Below are 16943 nucleotides of genomic sequence, written 5' to 3' on the forward strand. Positions count from 1 at the left end.
GGACCTGCTGCAGGCGGTGGGAGGATGCTGCCCTCGGGCCCTGGTGGGTTTCCAGCACCTCCTCCTGGAGCGACGGGGCACAGGAGCCCGTGTGACTGTGTGTGTCTCCGCCCAGGTCTGAGGATGGAGCTGTGCAGTCACGTCACGGAGGTTTCCCGGCTGGTGCTCAGTCCTCGTGTCTCCAACCAGGACTCTCATTGCTCTCCACACTTAGCTAGACACTGGCCTTCTGGCTCAGCAGGCCCCCGCGCCGGTAGTCTTCACCTAACTGTGGGTGGGTCTGACAGCAAATCCTGTTTTGTGTGGACTGCCTGCAAATTTTTTAGCTAACTATAATGATAAAAAGGGAGTATTAATCTATTCTGAATCATATCTAGTTGAATGCATGTTAAAAAAACACAAAAACAAAGCTTGCTCAATCTACCTGCAGTGACTGATGCAAAACCATCATATGCAAAATCCAAAGGAATGGAAAAGTATTTTACAACTTGTATCACTAATGCACTGTTGTAATGTATGCAAAGTCTTAAAGTTATAAGTGTAAAGTGAATTTTTTCATAGAGCATCTGAAATGTCCTAGATGATTCTGCAACCTCTTGGGGTTGATGTGAGTTGCCAGTTAGGACCTGGGACTTTGGTGTGGGCAGTCTGTTTCTTGCGATGACTGCACGGGGAGTAGGTCCCAGGAGGGCTGGGAGGGTGGGGGCTGCAGCTGCTCTAATGCAGCCAGGCCACAGGCACCACCATCCCTTTCTTTCCAGTTAGGCTGGGGCCCAGTGTACCGTGGAAGTTCTTACTAGAGTTGTGTGGCCGGGAATGTTAGGGTAGGAGTGGTTTGTGTATTAGGAAAACAGTTTTCTCTGCTATATAAGTTTTCATTACAAATCTATTACAAATTAGAGATGATATTTTATATATCTTCATTGAAGAAGTCCTATATAGACTAAATTAATTTCCTGCAATGGAAGATAATGTGAAAGAAAAAGCCACACCTGGAGGAGGTATTGGCCTCTGTTTTATTTAGCTTAGGAGATCATTCCATTTTTTTTCCCCTTGAGAAATGTTTGAGTCTGCTGAAAACATACGTAGGCACCGCTGTCCCTCCCCTCCCCACCCAAAAGGGGGCAAAGATTTCAGCTGTCTATTATGAAGCAAGTTGTGTATTTAAGAATTATTAAAAGGGAACAAAACTTTATTTAAAATTCCTCATGTTTCTTGTAGAGTGGATTGTGTATACATTATGGCAGGACTGTGGACCTGTTTGAAATGTAGAAACCTGTAGCTCCTCCTGGACTGTCTGTCTGATGGTGATTTGCTCTCTAGACTGGCCGGAGGGTCCTCTAGAGAGGGGCCGAGAGGGGCGTGGAGGTGGGGGTGGCATCTGTGGCCCAGAACCGCCTCTGTGTTGCCAGCAAATGTGGATGACAGAAAAGGCCAGCCAGCATGGGAGTGCACACACCCACTGAGTTCATTATGGAAAGAATTTTGATTTAAAAGTCTGAGTAGTGTACATAACAAGTCTGTAGGGTGGTTTTCTTTTTTTTCTTTTCCTTTTTTTTGGCTTACATATACCTTACCTGTAACGAGGTTCTCAGACGTCACCAGAGGGTGCTCACGAGAAGGTCGTTCCCTCTAGCAGTCTGCCAGGCTGTGGAGTCTGCACCTTGTTCTCACCCCTGCGGTGTTTCGGGAGGGGATTCTGCTAGGGTCTCTGGCAGCCAGGTCAGGGTGATGCCAGTTTGGCGGCCACCCACTAGCGTTCAGCCCTGGTTAGTGGGTGGGGCACCTGACCCCTGAGCCTTTGGTAACCTTATTTTTTGTAGTAAATACTCTTCATAATTTTTTTCACATTTTACTTTATAAAAGTCTAGTAATATTTTCGCATGGATCATTGTAAATAGGATTCCTTCTTTCTATGTCTGGTAACAGAGTGTTTATTGATAAGTTCTTTAAATTGCTTCATGAGCACTTAACCCACCTTAGTGTGCGTGATTGTGTGTGTGTGTGCATGCGTTTAGTGAGTGTGTGTGTGGCAGACGTACCCCAGACACGTGGTTTGGATCTGTCCGTTTTCTTGTCTGTGTCGATCCATTTGTGCGGTGAATGGGTTTGCAATATTGACAAGCTCTAAGGGCTCTGGGGCCTGAACTGACTGACTGACAGAGGTCAGTTTTCCCAGTTAAGTGGTCATAAAGGGAAAGTAAGAGTACTCATGATTTTAGTGTATGTTTAATAAAAGCCCCAAACAATAAAACTCAGAAAAACCACACACAAATAGTACCTGTAAGATAAGTCTTATTTGAACTAAGGAAGTTACAAGACATTAGAAGATAGTGTGTTTCTTTAAGGCTCACGAGTGATGAATTAAATAGTGTTTTCAAGAGAAAATAGAGTGGGTTGCATTCTCCCCATTTAAAGCAGGTTTATGTACACTTTTCTCCCCCCTTATAGTTTTGTTGTGAACTCTTTTTTTGAAGTTGAATTGGGATATTGTTTATCAAATACTTTAGGATTATGGAATTCATCCATGAGGAACTCTTCAATTTTGAAACTATTAGGGCATCAGCTGTCAATAAGTCTCTTAGGATGTTGAAAGGTAGATCATCTCAATCAGGTGAGAACCTGGGCATATGAATAGGAACAAAACTGTCATAGGTCGTTCATAACTTTAAAGGCATTTACTTTCAGTTAAAATATAAGGAATATAACTTGGATCAAAATCCTCTTATGAAGTTGCATAATTTGGGATCCCACGCAGAACAGGTGAAACATGCTGAGGAGTTCTTTTTTTTTCTGAGACATTACTCATTTGAGATTCCTTCAGTTCATTGTGGTTCTTCTAGAAGTTGAAACAGGCAAGCAAAGGACCCCATTCCAATAAACATGGAGAACTTCATTATGGATACTTTAAAAACTGCACCCACGCCCTCTGGCCCGAGGTCTCTGCGGTCTTTGCCATTACCTGGGCTGATGGTGGAGCTCTTGTTGTGTCTGGACTGCACTGCTGCGTGTTTAGTGCTCTCTGGTCTTGGAGAAGCCAGGCCAGCGTCAGGACTGTGGCCATTCACGTGGCACTCATGCGCATCTGCACTGAGGTACTTCGGGAACTTTCCATGTCTCTTGTGATAAGTCTTTTAAAACATTCTTGTTGGTCGGGTTAGTAGGCCTGCCAGCTGTGATTCTGTGCAACTGTTTCTTGAGTGCTATGCAGTGTAGTATTCACAGGTCGTGGGAGACCCTGCTCCTGGCCGGGCAGCTGGGCGCCCACGCAGGGAGCCGCCTGCCCTTCCTGACCTGCGAACGGGGTGCCTTGCTGCACTGGGCCGTGTCCTTGGGCTGATGGGGGTCTAGGAATTGTTGGCATGTGTCTTTTGGGGCCATGTCAGTATGGAGAGGAAATGCATTCACATAGACCCTTTGCAGCATCCTCTGGCAGCGCTGCTCCCACAGGGTTCCCGAGGCTGTGCCGGTGGGGAGTAAGGGATAGTGCCCACCAGCTGTGTAAATGCTGGGGTCTCAGAGGAGACCCAGGCTTCTTCACCTGCCCCTCTCACACCTGAGGAAACAGTGTTACTCTGACCAGCTAGGCCACTTCCTCCTCACCTGGCAGGTACATCTGGACTCCCCAGCATGGCCAGCCCTTAGCACTGCCCACAAGGGCAGGCTCGAGGGCCTGTGGCTTCACCAGCTTCTGCAGCGTGAGGTGGGGCAACTTTTGATTCTTCTCTCTGGTGCTTTCGGGGAGCAGGGGGTCTAAAGAGGAATCCAGGGGCTTAGGTAAGGGCAGCGTGCTTGGCTCTCTCCTCTCCAGCACATCTCACGTTTCCATGTGTGTGTTTTCCCCCTGAGCTGTTTATTACTCACCCTAAGCTTTCTGAAGGTACCACGGATGCTTTAATATACGATGTCATGTGAGGGGGAGGTTAGGATTTCAGGTGGAAAACTGCAAAGTTTATCTTCAATACATGTTTTTTAGAGTCTATCCCTCACCCCCAGCCCCAATTCATTTGAGGAACAGAAAACCTGTGGGGGAAACTTCAGTTTGGTGGGGACTCACTGTCTCCTTGGGATAGGGAGACAGAAGAGAGGTGCAAGAAACGCTTGGGCCTCTGGGGAGTCCCAGAGGAGCTCAAGAGATGGGGTGTGCTCCAGGCCGCCTGCCCACGCAGGCCTGGGGACGGGGGCGCCCGCGGACCCCATGGCTCTCCTTGCAGCCCCCGTGCAGACGAGCTTAGCCAGCAGGCCACCGTGAGAGGCAGGCCAGGGCCTCGTGGGGTGGGACTGAACAGGAAATCATTCCTTTTCTTTTTTTTTAATGACTTTTAAAATATTGTTTTTTAGACAGTTCTCTTGGTACTTTCTTTAAGCTTAAGCCAGCATTGTCTTCCAGTGTTACAGGCATCCTCCACTCCGCACTGAACTTACCTGTGTCATACAAGGGGATGGAAAAGCCATCCTGAGCCAGTTCAATGATGTGTAAATTCATACTGTTTTAATTTTTTATGCAATCTGATGAGTAGATGAGCTCAGATTTAAAATTCTTAAAAGCACGTTTATTGTAACAAGAATTGTTATGTATTAATACTGCAGTTTTCAATAAAGATTGACGTGTTGCATATCTGATGCTCATGATTCTGCACTGGGCTTGGGGGAGGCGGTTAGGAGGCCGTAAAGGGTCTTGAGAAGAGGACATTGGCCCTGGCCCTCAGTGGCCAAGCAGTGATGAAAGGCATGATGGAGCAGCAGGGGTGGGGCCTGGTTCCTGGGTGGTAAGGAAGGAAGCAGCCCTGCGCCCCTCCTCTCCATCGTGCCACGTCTCCTGGGATGACGTCGCTTCCCTGTCCCAGGGGAGGATGCCAAGGCCCGAGAGGTCAAGGTCACCCGGCCTCACACTCACCTGTGCCGGTCAGCTCACACGGTCTCTGGGGAGCAGCCCTGCTTCCTGGGCCTCTGGGGTCCCCCAGGCAGGCTGCTCGGGGCTAGGCTCCACTTCTCCATCCCTGCAGCCCGTCCTGTCCCCACTGCCTCTCAGCAGCGCTCGCCCAGACACCTTGCCTGTCTGCCCAGAGCCCCGAGTGCCCCCGATGCTGAACCCTGCCTGTGGAGGCCAGCGGTGCCTCTTGAAGGAGAGGAACGAGGAGCACACACACACAAGCAGAGAGCGACGGGCAGCCAGGTCACGCCAAGTTTCTTTATGAAAGTAAACGTCGTTTCTGGCTTGGAGAAGGTTTAGTGCAAGAGTGGCTGTACATGCTGCTGGATTCCCCAGGGCCAGCAGGAGGGCCCCCTCGGACGCTTTGGGTCCCTCCACCCCCACGCACTGGGCCTCAGGCTGGCCGGTCCTGGGTGCAGCCAGAGTCCAGTCCTTATGGCTTTGCGTGCGGACTCGAGTAAGGCAGTCTTTCTGTGTCACCAGCAGCATACCCCTTTTCCTCCATGGTTAGAAAGACAAAACAAAATACCAACAAGGAAAGCAGGAACCAGGTCTGGAGCCAACCCGCAGCTCCGGGGCACTGGGGCAGACCCTGGTGGGCACACACAGCTCACAGGCGGCGCTGTTCTGTTTCCACTATAAATAAGCACATCACGAGTGAAGAGGGGTGTCTAGAAGGGCTGGGAGGGAGAACGGGTGGCTCTGGGCCAGGCGTGTGGCATGAGAGTCCTGGTCCTCATCCCGGGGGATGCAGGTGGTTGGCACTACTGGCTGGAGGCCGGGCTGGGGTCTGCGAAGAGGAGCGAGGACACGGGCTCACAGCCTGGCTTTGCAGGCAGATGCAGGCCACGTCTGTCCACAGCGGCCAGAGCCTTCTCACCGTGGTGGCTCTGGGCTGTACTGCCCAAGCCTGTGGGCAGACGGGGCAGAGAGAGGTGAGGCTGCGTAGGGCGCCACGCTCAGGAGGGTGCGTGCTGAGCTCGCCTGCCTGGCCGCACATGGCCTCTTCAGTTCACCAAAGTGGGGGAAGAAGCTAAAATCAAGAACAAGAACCTGACTCACTTCTGGAGGCACCAAGCATCCCCTTGCTTCAGCCTGCTCACTTCCAGTTGGCAAAATAAATAGGCAGGGGGTGCCAGAAGCGGAAGCAGGAAGGCGAAGCTGGAGGAGCCGTCGAGGATTCCCGGCTCCCAGCTGGGCCGAGTCCACAGTGCTGTCCTGGGCAGGTGGGCTCACTTGCGGAAGGGTGCCAGCCGGCTGAGGCTGTGCCAGAAGGTGGACGGCTTCTGCTTGGGCTCTGCCAGCACCAGGACTTGCTGCTGGGGTCGGCTCGTGGGCAAAGCTGGGTGCTTCTGGCGCGTCAGGTAGTAGGGCCGGCTGATGGCTGACGGAGGAGAACACAGCTGTGGGTCAGGGCTGCTGAGGGGCAAGGAGCTGGCTGGATAGGGCGAGTGGGGCCGCTGTTGGGATGGGGCAGACAGGGTCTCCTGCCTACGCACTACCTGAGACTCCCAGGCAGGCTGCTTGGCCACCCACAGGACTTGCTTCAGTGGGGGCTGCTGGCAAGGGAACCCCTGTGCATGTGCCCTGTGTGGGGGCCGTGAGGCTGCAGGCCCTGCGCCCTGCAGGGGGGACTTGCTCTCCTGTTGTCTGGAGGGCCGGTGGGGTGCTGAGGCTGTGCCTTTGGGGACCTGCAGCGCGAGAACAGCCCCTGTGCACCACCCAGCCTCTCACCGCTGGCCCTTGCCCGCCTTGGGCAAACACCTGCAGAGGGCAGTGGGCATCTCTCAGGGCCCAGGTGGCTCGCGGGCTTGGCCTTGGGGCTTGGATGAGGGTCTGAGTGTGACTGGGGAGGGAGCAGGTGGGGGCGGCAGCCCCAGCCTCTCACCTTTGGGCTTCGCCGCAGCCTGCTGCCTGCTGGCGTTGAGCATGGCCTGCTTCCTCTGCAGCTCGGTGATGGAGAAGCCTGCGGGGTGCACCGGTGAGACCGCAGGCCTCCCTGCCCAGGGCCTGGGGGCACTCCGCTGCCACTCCCCGTGCCCGCTCCTGCCCTGGGCTGGCCCAGCCCTCGCCCGACCGTGCACTCCTGGTGTCCCTGTCACCCGGGGCCCAGCCTCCCACCGCCCAGAGCAGTCCTTGCCTTCCCACGGCCCTGGGGCTCCATCTGCGTCCCGGCCGCAGAGCCCCACTCAGGCCGGCCTGCCCTAACAGAAGCAGGATCTCCCGCCCTGCACCGTCTCACCCAGGCCTCCAGGTCCCCCTGGCCCACTCCGTGTGTGTCTGTCCAGCCCTTTCCCCAGCCCAGGGCTGACCATTCACTGCCGGCTTGAGGCCCAGGGCCCGTGAGCAGGAGGAGTTGCCGTGGGGACACCCCCACTCCTGTGGGGGTGTGTGGATGCTTCTGCAAGGCAGCACCCACGTCCCTCCAGTGCTGTCCAAGGGAATTCCCCCCCGTCCCCCCCCCCCCCCCCCCGTTCACAAGAAACCCAGGAGCAGCCCGCAGTGCTGGCAGGGCTCCCCGGGGCAGGGTGCGAGTGGCTGGCCCGGCCGAGGCTCACCTGTCTCCTGGTCCAGCCGCACCTGCTCCCTCTCGCTGGCGAAGGCCTTGAGCCAGCGCTGCTTCTGCTCGGGCTTCCTGGCGCTCAGCAGCAGGCCCTCCCCCGAGGCAGAGCCCCGCAGCTGGAAGGCGTTGCGCAGGCTGGCGTGGCGGCCTCTGTCCTTCCCGTCCTCCACGTCCACCACCTCCAGGCCGTCCAGGTCCACCCGGCCCTTGTAGTAGAGCACGTCCCGCCGGAGAAGGTCCTGCCAGAGACCAGCCTCAGCCTCGGGGCTTGGACCCGGGACCGCTCGTCCAGCTCCTCCCCAGCCTGCCCTGGTGGCCTCTGCTGCCCTGGCACGTGCCCCCGTCCCCGTCCCACCAGACAGCGAGCGTCCGAGGGCAGAAGGCACCTGGGAAAAGCCTGTGGACACCCCCTGTCCAGCTCCTGCCTGGAGATGCCTGGCCCAGCAGTCACTTCCTGTGTCCAAGGGGTGTGGGGCCTCGTGGGGAGACAGCCAGGGATGTGAGGAGCGTGGACCTGGCCCTCAGTGGGGAAAGGAGGGCGGCTGGTCTCCCGCGGGGTGGGGGACAAAAGCCAGGGTCCCAGAGGGAGGGGCTGAAGCTGAGGAGGGAGGCTGGGGCAGGGGAGTGGGGAGTGGAGGGCTGCAGGGAGGGAGAAGTGGCTCAAGAAGCCAGCAGCTGCCTGGCCAGGAGGGAGGAGGGAGGCGGCGTTTTCACCAGCAGGAGGGTGTCATTCTTGGGAGGGATCCAGGAATGTTAGGTGCCCCCTGCCGGAAGCCACCCCTCCAGCCCTGAAGGCCTGCCAGGGCCTGGCCATTTCCTGGTCTCCAGAGAGCTGCCCCCTGCTCTGGCTTCCCTCTCTGCTGCTTAGAAAGGGACCCGTCAGGGGCACGGCGACTGGTACCTTCTTACAGTAGACGAGCTGGTGGTCGAAGAGAAAGAACATTCTCTGCTGGCTCCTGGCCTGTGGCTGCGTGACCCGAGTCAGCTCCCCGGAGTAGATGAGTTCTGAGCTCCTGACCAAGAGGTCTTCCCCCTGGGGGAGCAAGGAGAGCTGCGCACTGAGCCCCCGGCCTCAGGCCCCTGGCTCCGCCTCCTGCCTCCATCCTGGGGCGTGGGAGGATGGGGTGCCTCGGGCTCTGCTCCGAAGCTCCGGAAGCAGGTGGAATAAAGGGTGGGCCAGTTACAGTGCCACTGCACAGTGCTGTCTAAAGGAGAGTCAGACCTGGCCGAAGCCGCCTGGAGACCAGTCCCTCGGGCTCTGCGAGGATCCTCTGCCCAGCCAAGTGTACTCAGCACCCGGAGGCCCGTCACTGCGTCCTCAGCCTGGCCAGCAGCCCTGCCCGCCCACCTGCAAGCCACAGCCAGGGCGGCGGCGGCCGTTCTCTGGGCATTTGGGAGGGGTTTGCAGCCGGGCTGGGCTCAGGTAAAACAAACCCCCGCTCAGCCCCACCCCTTGAGGATGGGGCCCGGGAGCCTGTGCTTAGACAGGCTGGTCTCCCTGGGTGGGAAGCGTGGTGGTGGCCCCCTGAGCAGGGCCGCAGCCACGGGGAGGGGCGGGAGGAAGGGCCCCAGCGCCCAGCCTGTGCGACAGCCCTGCCGCGGCCGACCTCACGGCCAGGTGCTGGACGTGCAGCCGACCAAGCAGGGCCCAGGGGGGTCTGGCCGGGGCCACCCAGTCCTCGCACCAGGTGAGGCCTAAACCCACCTCTGAACCTCGGGGGTGTCCCCTGTTGACTAGGGTCTGGCCCATCCCTCGAGGGGAGGAGAGGGACGGGTCTGTCGGGGCTGCTCTTGGGCCCCCCCCCCTGCACCTTTCATTTGGGATCCCCTTGTTTGCTGATGCCCTCAGACCCTGCAGCTCCCTCTCACAAGCCCTGGCAAACTCCCCGCAGTTCCCCCAGCAGGCCCTGCGGCACCGCCCCTTCCCTGCAGGCCCCCCAGAAGCACCTGGAAAGGCCATGGTACCCGGAGGAGCAGGGCAGGAGCAGGGCAGGAGCGGAGGGCTGCAGGGCTGCCTGCTGGCTCCCTCCGCTTTCCAGTGGACGTGCACCCTCCAAGCAGCACACCGGGCCCAGCCCTCACCTCCCAGTCCTCTATGGAGCTCTGCCACTGAGCGATCTTGTCAATGTTCTCCAGCCTCCGCTTGCGCTCGTTGATGAGCTGGGCCACGTTCTTCATGGCATGTAAGGCCGCTTCCACGTCCTTGAAGTCCCTGAGGCAGAGCGGAGGGTGTCACAGGAGCCCGCCCCCAGAGGCGCTCCCGCAGTGTCCCGCCCTGGCCCCTGGTGCTCCCACCTGTGCTGGGGGTGTGTGTACTTCAGCAGCTCGGCCAGCTGCAGAGGGTACTTGCAGATTTTCTGCACGGGGGTCAGCAGGAAGCCGTCCAGGGAGATGTCGATCATCCTCTGCAGCAGCCGGCAGGCCTCAAAGAAGTACACGTACTTGCTGAGCTTGGCGAGCCGCGACAGCTCCACGCAGGCGCTGGGGTGGTTGTTGCAGTACTCGGAGTAGATCTGGAAGTCTGCTTGCTGGGGGCGGGGAGGGGCACAGCGGGTCAGGGGCTGTCTCCTGGTCCCTTCGGGGCTGGGCGTGGGGGCTGTCCCTCTGCCCTCGGTTTGGCCGGGCATCGGCTGCACTGAGTCCCTGCGCAGGGACGTGAAGGGCCTTGGGAGCCCGAGGGGGAGCACGATGCACTGGGCCCACCCGCCACCCTGCTCTCTCACCGCGGCCCCGGCTGGTCTTTTGACTGGGATACACGTCAGGCCTTTGGGGATGAAATCAGGGACGGCAAAGACGGGTCCTGAGAGTGGATGGGCCGGGGAGCACTACGGAGATGGGTGCTGAGGGAGGGTCATCCTCAGCCCAGTGCCCCGTCTCTTCCTCAGAGGCCCAGCTCCACACAGGGGCAGGACAGTTACGGTCACTCTACTCAAAAGACAGGACACGGGTGCCCGCACTGCATGTGCCCAGCTCATCTGTCCACCTCCCTCCAAGGCAGGCGTTCTTAACCTTTTTTGACCCATGGACCCCTCCCCCTGCCAGTCAGGTGAAATGGATACACTGTAATTTATTTATTGCCTACATTCCTAAGTGAAGTTAGAAGTCAGAGAATATAATAAATATAACGGGTTGATCATTTTCAATTCAAGTTAGGACCCCCTGGACTCTTGGGGAGGGAGAGGGGGGCCGGGCCTGCCAGCAGTGGCTTGGGGAAGCCAGCTCAGGCGGTGGCCGTGCGACTCTGGAAGTGGACGTGGCAGCGCCTGGCTGGCAGGTCCTGATGAAGTGCCCCCCTCGGACCTGCCCCACTCTGCTGCCTTCGGCCCGTCCTCCTCCGCACACAGGCTCTCGGAGAGAGTGTGTGTGGGCCTGCCAGCGGACCCCCGTGGACTGGCTGGGCCGAGCATCCTGCCGCAGGAGAGGGGTCCCGATCAGGCAGGGCGGGAGGAGCCCCGACCAGGCCCGTGAGCCGGCTGGCATTCAGGGCGGGAGCAGGCACTGCAGGTTCAGCGGGTTCTCGCTTGCCCCTGGGCCAGGAACCCCAGGCTCGCCAGGAGCTTCGCCTGCAGAGGTGCCTCCTCTGGCCAAAGCAAGTTTTTCTGGGACAGAGGCCGGATCCTGTCTGCTCCAGGGGCCCTTCCCTGTGGTTGTCTGTTCCCCCCAGAGGCAGAGACTCCTAAGCCAGGTGGAGGGGTACAGGCCCCCTCCCGCCCTGCCCCCGGAACATTTGGAAGCTTCCTGGAAGGCAACAGGTTGTCTGGGCTTTAGGGGCCCGGGTAGGCTTCTGAGAGGAGGCCAGGGAGGTTTAGACAGGAGAGCAGAGAGCAAGTCTGGAAGGGACAGGTACCCATGCGGTCTGCCAAGGCGTGGGGGCAGCGGGCGGGCCTGAAGAGGGCGGGGAAGGTGGGTGGGCCCGGGAGGGCTAGGGGTGTGCCCCGGAGGGCGGAGGGCCTGGGATGGCAGGGGCAGGGCAATGGGGAGGGCCTGCAGCGGGGTGGGGAGCGCCCTGGCAGCAGGGAGGCTGGGCTGGGGGCGGCGCTCACGTGCTCCAGGAAGCAGGCGCCCAGCTCGCTGAGGTGCGGGCGGTCCCTGTTGAACCTCTGCTCCAGCGCCCTCACGAAGGCCTTCTGGCAGCGGTAGATGTCCTCGATGTTGCCGAAGATGGTGCGCAGCTGCTCCTCGCTGAACATGTCGGCGCGCCGGCGGCACTGGCGCACGTAGCCCTGCGGGCGGCACGGTCAGGCGCTGCCCCCGGCCCGCCCCGGCGCGCCCGCGCGGGCCTCACCTCGCAGATGTCGCGCAGGTGCTTGATGTAGTCCCGCTCGGTGCTCAGGATCTCGTTGATGACGTTGGTGCGCATCTGGTCCTTGCTGCTCGGCGCGCCGGGGCCTGCCCGGGCCTGGCCCCCGCCGTCCGCTGTCCCGTCGCCCGCCGGCGGGACCTCGTCCCCGGGCTCGTCCTGGTTCACGCGCAGCTGCGGGCGAGACGCGCGCCCCGCGGGGCTCAGGCAGCTACTCGCGGGGTCTGATGGGGGGGTGGTCCTGGGGGTTCCCCGAGGAGAGCGTGCACAGGGCCAGGGGCCTGCAGGGAAGCCTCCCGAGGCTCGCGCGTGTGCGGGTGTGGCTGACCCAGGGCTGCTGCCCTCAGTGCAATCTGGAGATGGCTCAGCGCCTCCGAGAAGGGCCTGTGCCCCACCTTCCCCCCCCCCCCCCCCCCCCCCGCGCCCCCAGCAGGCGCGGCAGGTGCCATCGTCTCCTGTGCTCCCCTGTGCTCCTGCCTGTGGCTGGAACAGGCTTGGGGCACAGGGGTCGGAGCAGGGGGTTCTTGGCTGCAGGGGAAGCCGGGCTCGCCCCATTCCTCAGCTGGCCCCTGAGCGCCCGGGCTGGGGTCTCCCCCTCCCCACCATCTCGAGGGGCCTTCGTGGGGACTGCATGTGGCTTCCTCTTACGAGGCCAGGGGCCGGCTCAGATGGGACCTGGACCCCTCAGCTGTCCTCTCTCGGGCTGTGTCTAAGCCTGTCTCTCAGTTTCCGCTGTGCCCCAGGGTGTGGAGCAAATTAAACGAGGCCACCCTTGGGCTGGCAGATGCTTGGTAAAGTGAGGCAGCTGAGCTGGGGGTGCCAAGCAGGCCCATGCCCTGGAAGGGTGCCCGGGCCTCCCATGCGTTCTTCCTGACCAGCGTTTTTCTCTGCTCTGGTGGCCAGCGGGAGGGAGATGGAGTGGGGAGACACTGGTCCCACTCCTGGGCAGGCTTGTTGACGCCCAGCTACCCCCAGCACACGTGCACAGCCCACGTGGGGCTCTGCCCTCAGCTCCTCAAACCTTGGCCCCCGTGGTCTTCACTGGCTCAGCCCTGCACCCGGGGGGCCTGGGGGAGCCTCAGGCCAAGCCCCGCACCCAGGGGAGCTGGGAGAGATTTGGACTGAGCCCTACCCGCACAAAGCTGGCTGGAAACCAGCCCTCGCCTTCGGCCACGCGGCCCCACCACCACTCCCGGTTGGTGGCGTCCATCACTTCGATGACGTCCCCAGCTTTGAAGCCCAGCTCTTGGTCGTCCATGGTGACATGGTCCCAGAGTGCTTCGGCCCAGACCACGCTGCCATCGCCGATCAGCTGTGGAGAGGCACAGGCAGGCCGGTGAGCCAGCAGGGCTGCCCGGCCCCTGACGGGGGCTGCGGGACGGAGCCGAGGCATGCTCAGCAGCACGGGGCGGGGGTCCTGGCTTGCTTTTCAGTGGAGTCGGGAGACCCCTCCCACCCAGCCAGAAGCCCCTCGAGGGCAGGGCTGTGCCCCGGGCAGCTCCCGACTGAAGACAGGCTCAGCCCCAATGCCCGGCAGAGTGTGGGCACCACAGCCGTGGGGAGCCGCAGAGCCAAGGGGAGGGCGCAGCCGCCGCCTGCTCGCTCCCTGCTGCCTGCAGGCTTCCCTTCCACCCAGTGCCGCAGCCGCCGCCTGCTCGCTCCCTGCTCCCTGCAGGCTTCCCTTCCACCCAGTGCCGCAGCCGCCGCCTGCTCGCTCCCTGCTGCCTGCAGGCTTCCCTTCCACCCAGTACGGTGAGAAGCTCCAAACCCTCCTGCCCAGGCTCTGCTCGTGGAGCGGGCTCCGCTGGGACTCTGCCAACCCCGTTTCTGCTGCGTCAGCTGCTTCCTGTCATGCTCCTCTGAGGGCCACTCAGGGAGCCTGCAAGGCTGAGCGGGGACACGGGCTCGCTGCCTCCTCCGCTTCCCAGGGACCTGCAGTTCCTGCAAGGTCACCCAGGCACGGTGGCCCCCTCCCCCTGTGGCAGCGGAACCCCTGGACACTTCCAACCAGCCTCCTGTTGCCCCTCCATGCCCCCACAGATGCCAACGCCAGCCAGTGGCACCCCGTCCTGAGGTCCAGGTCCCCGCCCACAGGTTCCAAGTGGTAGTGATTCCAGAAGGAGCCTCCCTGCTGCTGCCTCTGTGACCCCCAGGCGCCTCCTTTCACCCGGGACCAGGCGGGCTGAGCAGGTCCCATGCGCCCCCTCCCCGCCCAAGCTCCCTCACAAGAATCTGAGCCCCCGAGACGCTCGAATCCAGCCTTGTGTCAGCTTGCTGAAGCTGCGTAGTATGGCCGGAGCTCCCTCTGCACGCCCCCGCTGGTGCACACTTGGCGATCCTGAGGCGTCCTGGGGGTTAAACTTTGACCTCTCAAGCAGGATGGGCCAGATTGTCACCTGCTTGCTGTCACACTTGGCTCACGCCATCTGCACACACATCTACACACATGGGCCCAGACAGCATGCAAGGATGTGCCGAAGCTCAGGCCAGTGGTGGTTTGGGGGTGATGTGGGGAGGGGGAGCACAGGCTGTCCTCACGCCCAGCACCCACCTCCTCTTCCCAGGGGATCCCTGCCTGATAGTAACTGGGTCACGTGTGGTTTCCTCCCCTCAGTTCCCTCCAAACGGGTCCTGAGCAGAAGCCCCAGGTGAATGTCCAGGCACCTGCCTCCCTCATCCTGCCAGCCCTCAGAGGAGGGGTGACCCCGTTCTCACAGAGCTGCCAGGAGGGGGTCCTGAGGTATGAGCCAAAGACGAGGGGCTTTCCGGAGAGACCAGGGTGCCAGGCAAGGGTTGGGACAAGTCCCTTCCTCCATCCTGCCCAGTCACCATGGGCGTCCTTGGGGAAGGGGCTGGCCTGTTCATCTTGGGGGCTCCAGATCCTCACCCAGGGCCCAGCAGGAGGCCCTCAGTAGATCCATGGCCTTGAGCGAGTGCCCAGACACTGGTGCCCACCGGTGTCCCCGCGGTCACAGCATCTGCGCTGCCTGGCTGCCGTACCCTCGGGTCACTGCCCCCGTGGAGGAACGCCGACCTGTTCCAGCGATGCCTGAGGCACTCGTCCGGGTTTGCAAGCTGGGAAAGGAGCCTGCCTGCACCTTCCGTGCTTTCAGCGGGGCTTGCCGTCTGCACTGAAAATCCCAAGTCCTCGGCTCACCCACAAAAAAAGAAAGCCCCAAAACCCTGAGGCCGAACAAACACCGGCTGGTTTTCCACATCAGCCCATGCCACACTTGGCCCATCCTTTCTCGTGCTCAGTCACCTTCAGCCTCAGCCCCCCACACGGTGGGTGGGCCCCATGCCTGGGAAATCGCTTTGTCAGGATGGACAGCTCCCTTCATGTCTGCAGGGCCACAGCCAGTGACCCCCCCACAGCTGCTGGCATCTCCCTCATCCTTGGGACGTCCCACGGGGCGCCTGTGCTGGAGGGACTCCACCCGAAGGCGGTGCCTCCGACAGGCTCCCGTGGCCGTGGGAAGTGTCTGAGCTGGCACTGGGGTCCTCTTCTGGGCACCCTGAGGATGAAAAGCATCCTCAAAGGCTGACAAGCACAGGACGGCCTGGGACACGGTGCCTCGAGAAGTGGGCCCACAGCTGCTCTGCACCTCTGCGAAGAGGACCACATGCCCTCAGGGGCCGAGAGGCCAGCCCAGAGCCCCAGGTAGCTGTGCGGAGTGAAAGCGCCAGACGCCTCTGTTGACCGAGTGCACTCGGCTCCAGGGCAGTCACTAACCCCGGCCTTCTGGCAGCCTCTCCGTCCATGTGGCTCCAGTGCCCCAGGGCCAGGACAGTCAGAACGAGCCAGGCCACAAGAGGAGGGTGCTGGCTGGGGACAGAGGCGTCCCCAGGGAAGGGCTGCTGCAGCCCCGGCCACTGGGTGGGTCCCCTGGCTCACTGCAAGTGACTTCGCCTCTCTGTGCCTCAGTTTCCCCTTCTGCAAACAGGGGTAAGAATAGCACCCACCATACGGTTGTGAGGACTGAGCGACGGCTGCACAGGCTTAGACCAGGGCACAGGAGGAAGCGGACGGCCCGCGGAGGGGCAGTATGGAGGTGAGCCCTGCTCTGCTCGTGACACCAGCAAGCACAGGAGCTCAGACGGGCCGGGGGCACCGGGCAATTCAGAGAGCAGGGCCAAGAGGGCAAAGGCGAGCGGAGAGCCAAATGTGCCAGGAGGAAGCAGAAGGTTCCACCCGGGATGGGGGGCTGGGGACAGGGCAGTAATGGGTTGTGGAGGGGCAGGAGGCCATGGGGGGCTGCAGGGAGCCAGGCAGGTGGAAATCCTGGGGTGTAGGAAAGAGTCCTAAAGGGAGTACAGACCAACCTCACCAAACCCTGCATGCCACCAGACTTGCATGCCTGTGTGTGCACATGCTTGCGCATGCAATCACATGCATGCGTGGGAAGGCATGCAATCTGAAACGTGCTTACTCATGACGGGAGCCTGCCAGGACACAGGTGGGGGGGCGCTGTTCCTGGAACCCCTGCTGGGCAAGGCAGCCTGTCCCCTGGGCCCAGGTGTTCCCCACTTTCCTGCCCCCCCCAGCCCCCCAGCCAGCTCTGTTCATTGCTCTGAAGCTGAACCTCCCCCCTCCCCCAGGGTTCTGAGCTGGTGAGCGCCAGGACTGACCCAAGCAAGTAAGCGCCCCGAGCCCAGGGAGGGGCCACCCTGAACTCATGCCTCTGCGGGACTCACTGTCTTTCCCCGCCCCGTGGATGGAAAACTCCACTCTCAGGGTTCAGGAAGCCGTTTAACTGTTCCTGCGTTACCTGGTGGGTTTGGGGGTCGCTCTGCAGCACTGCCCAGCTTTGTGGGCAAACCAAGCTAGATGGGGTACTTACTCTCCTGTCCTTTACCAGACCGACTCACGACAAAAACCGAAGGGGCCATGGGGAGGGGTTGGGTGGGGGGAGAACAGCCCCTGGCTGCCAGGCCTCTGACGGCAGCCACTGCCCGCCCCGGGCGGGTGCTGACACGTGGCAGGAGTGGGTGGCCGGGCCTGGCACAGCTCCCGCCCACCCCCACCTGTGGGGCTCCTCTCCCAGGGGGCTGCTCCAGCGCTCTGGCTTTGACGGGCCACAGTGAGAGGCAGCCTGAGGAGGCAAGCCCGGCCCCACGGATCGTCCCTGGTCTGTGCGTTCTGGCCC

The 16943-nt window shown here is 60.8% G+C and overlaps 2 protein-coding genes across 3 annotated transcripts in view; one reads left to right on the forward strand and one right to left on the reverse strand.

Moving 5' to 3' along the window:
* Positions 1-4618, forward strand: part of FAM168B (family with sequence similarity 168 member B) — a 29154-nt gene extending 24536 nt beyond the window's left edge. For both annotated transcript variants that reach the window (XM_058301213.1, XM_004454560.4), the window contains exon 7: positions 116-4618. The gene's annotated coding sequence lies outside the window, so the exon portion shown is untranslated. The remainder of the gene's footprint in view (positions 1-115) is intronic.
* Positions 4619-5177: 559 nt separating this feature from the next.
* The window catches only part of ARHGEF4 (Rho guanine nucleotide exchange factor 4), a 121603-nt gene continuing 109837 nt past the window's right edge, over positions 5178-16943 (reverse strand). The window contains exons 5-13 of the mRNA XM_071215997.1: positions 12929-13108; positions 11782-11970; positions 11540-11719; positions 9792-10024; positions 9579-9708; positions 8398-8529; positions 7492-7735; positions 6822-6899; positions 5178-6317 (exon numbers count right to left, since the gene is read on the reverse strand). Coding sequence (XP_071072098.1) covers positions 6166-6317; positions 6822-6899; positions 7492-7735; positions 8398-8529; positions 9579-9708; positions 9792-10024; positions 11540-11719; positions 11782-11970; positions 12929-13108 — 1518 coding nt within the window. The 3' untranslated portion in view covers positions 5178-6165. The remainder of the gene's footprint in view (positions 6318-6821; positions 6900-7491; positions 7736-8397; positions 8530-9578; positions 9709-9791; positions 10025-11539; positions 11720-11781; positions 11971-12928; positions 13109-16943) is intronic.

Source organism: Dasypus novemcinctus, chromosome 7, assembly GCF_030445035.2.
Source record: "Dasypus novemcinctus isolate mDasNov1 chromosome 7, mDasNov1.1.hap2, whole genome shotgun sequence".
Lineage (NCBI taxonomy): Eukaryota > Metazoa > Chordata > Mammalia > Cingulata > Dasypodidae > Dasypus > Dasypus novemcinctus.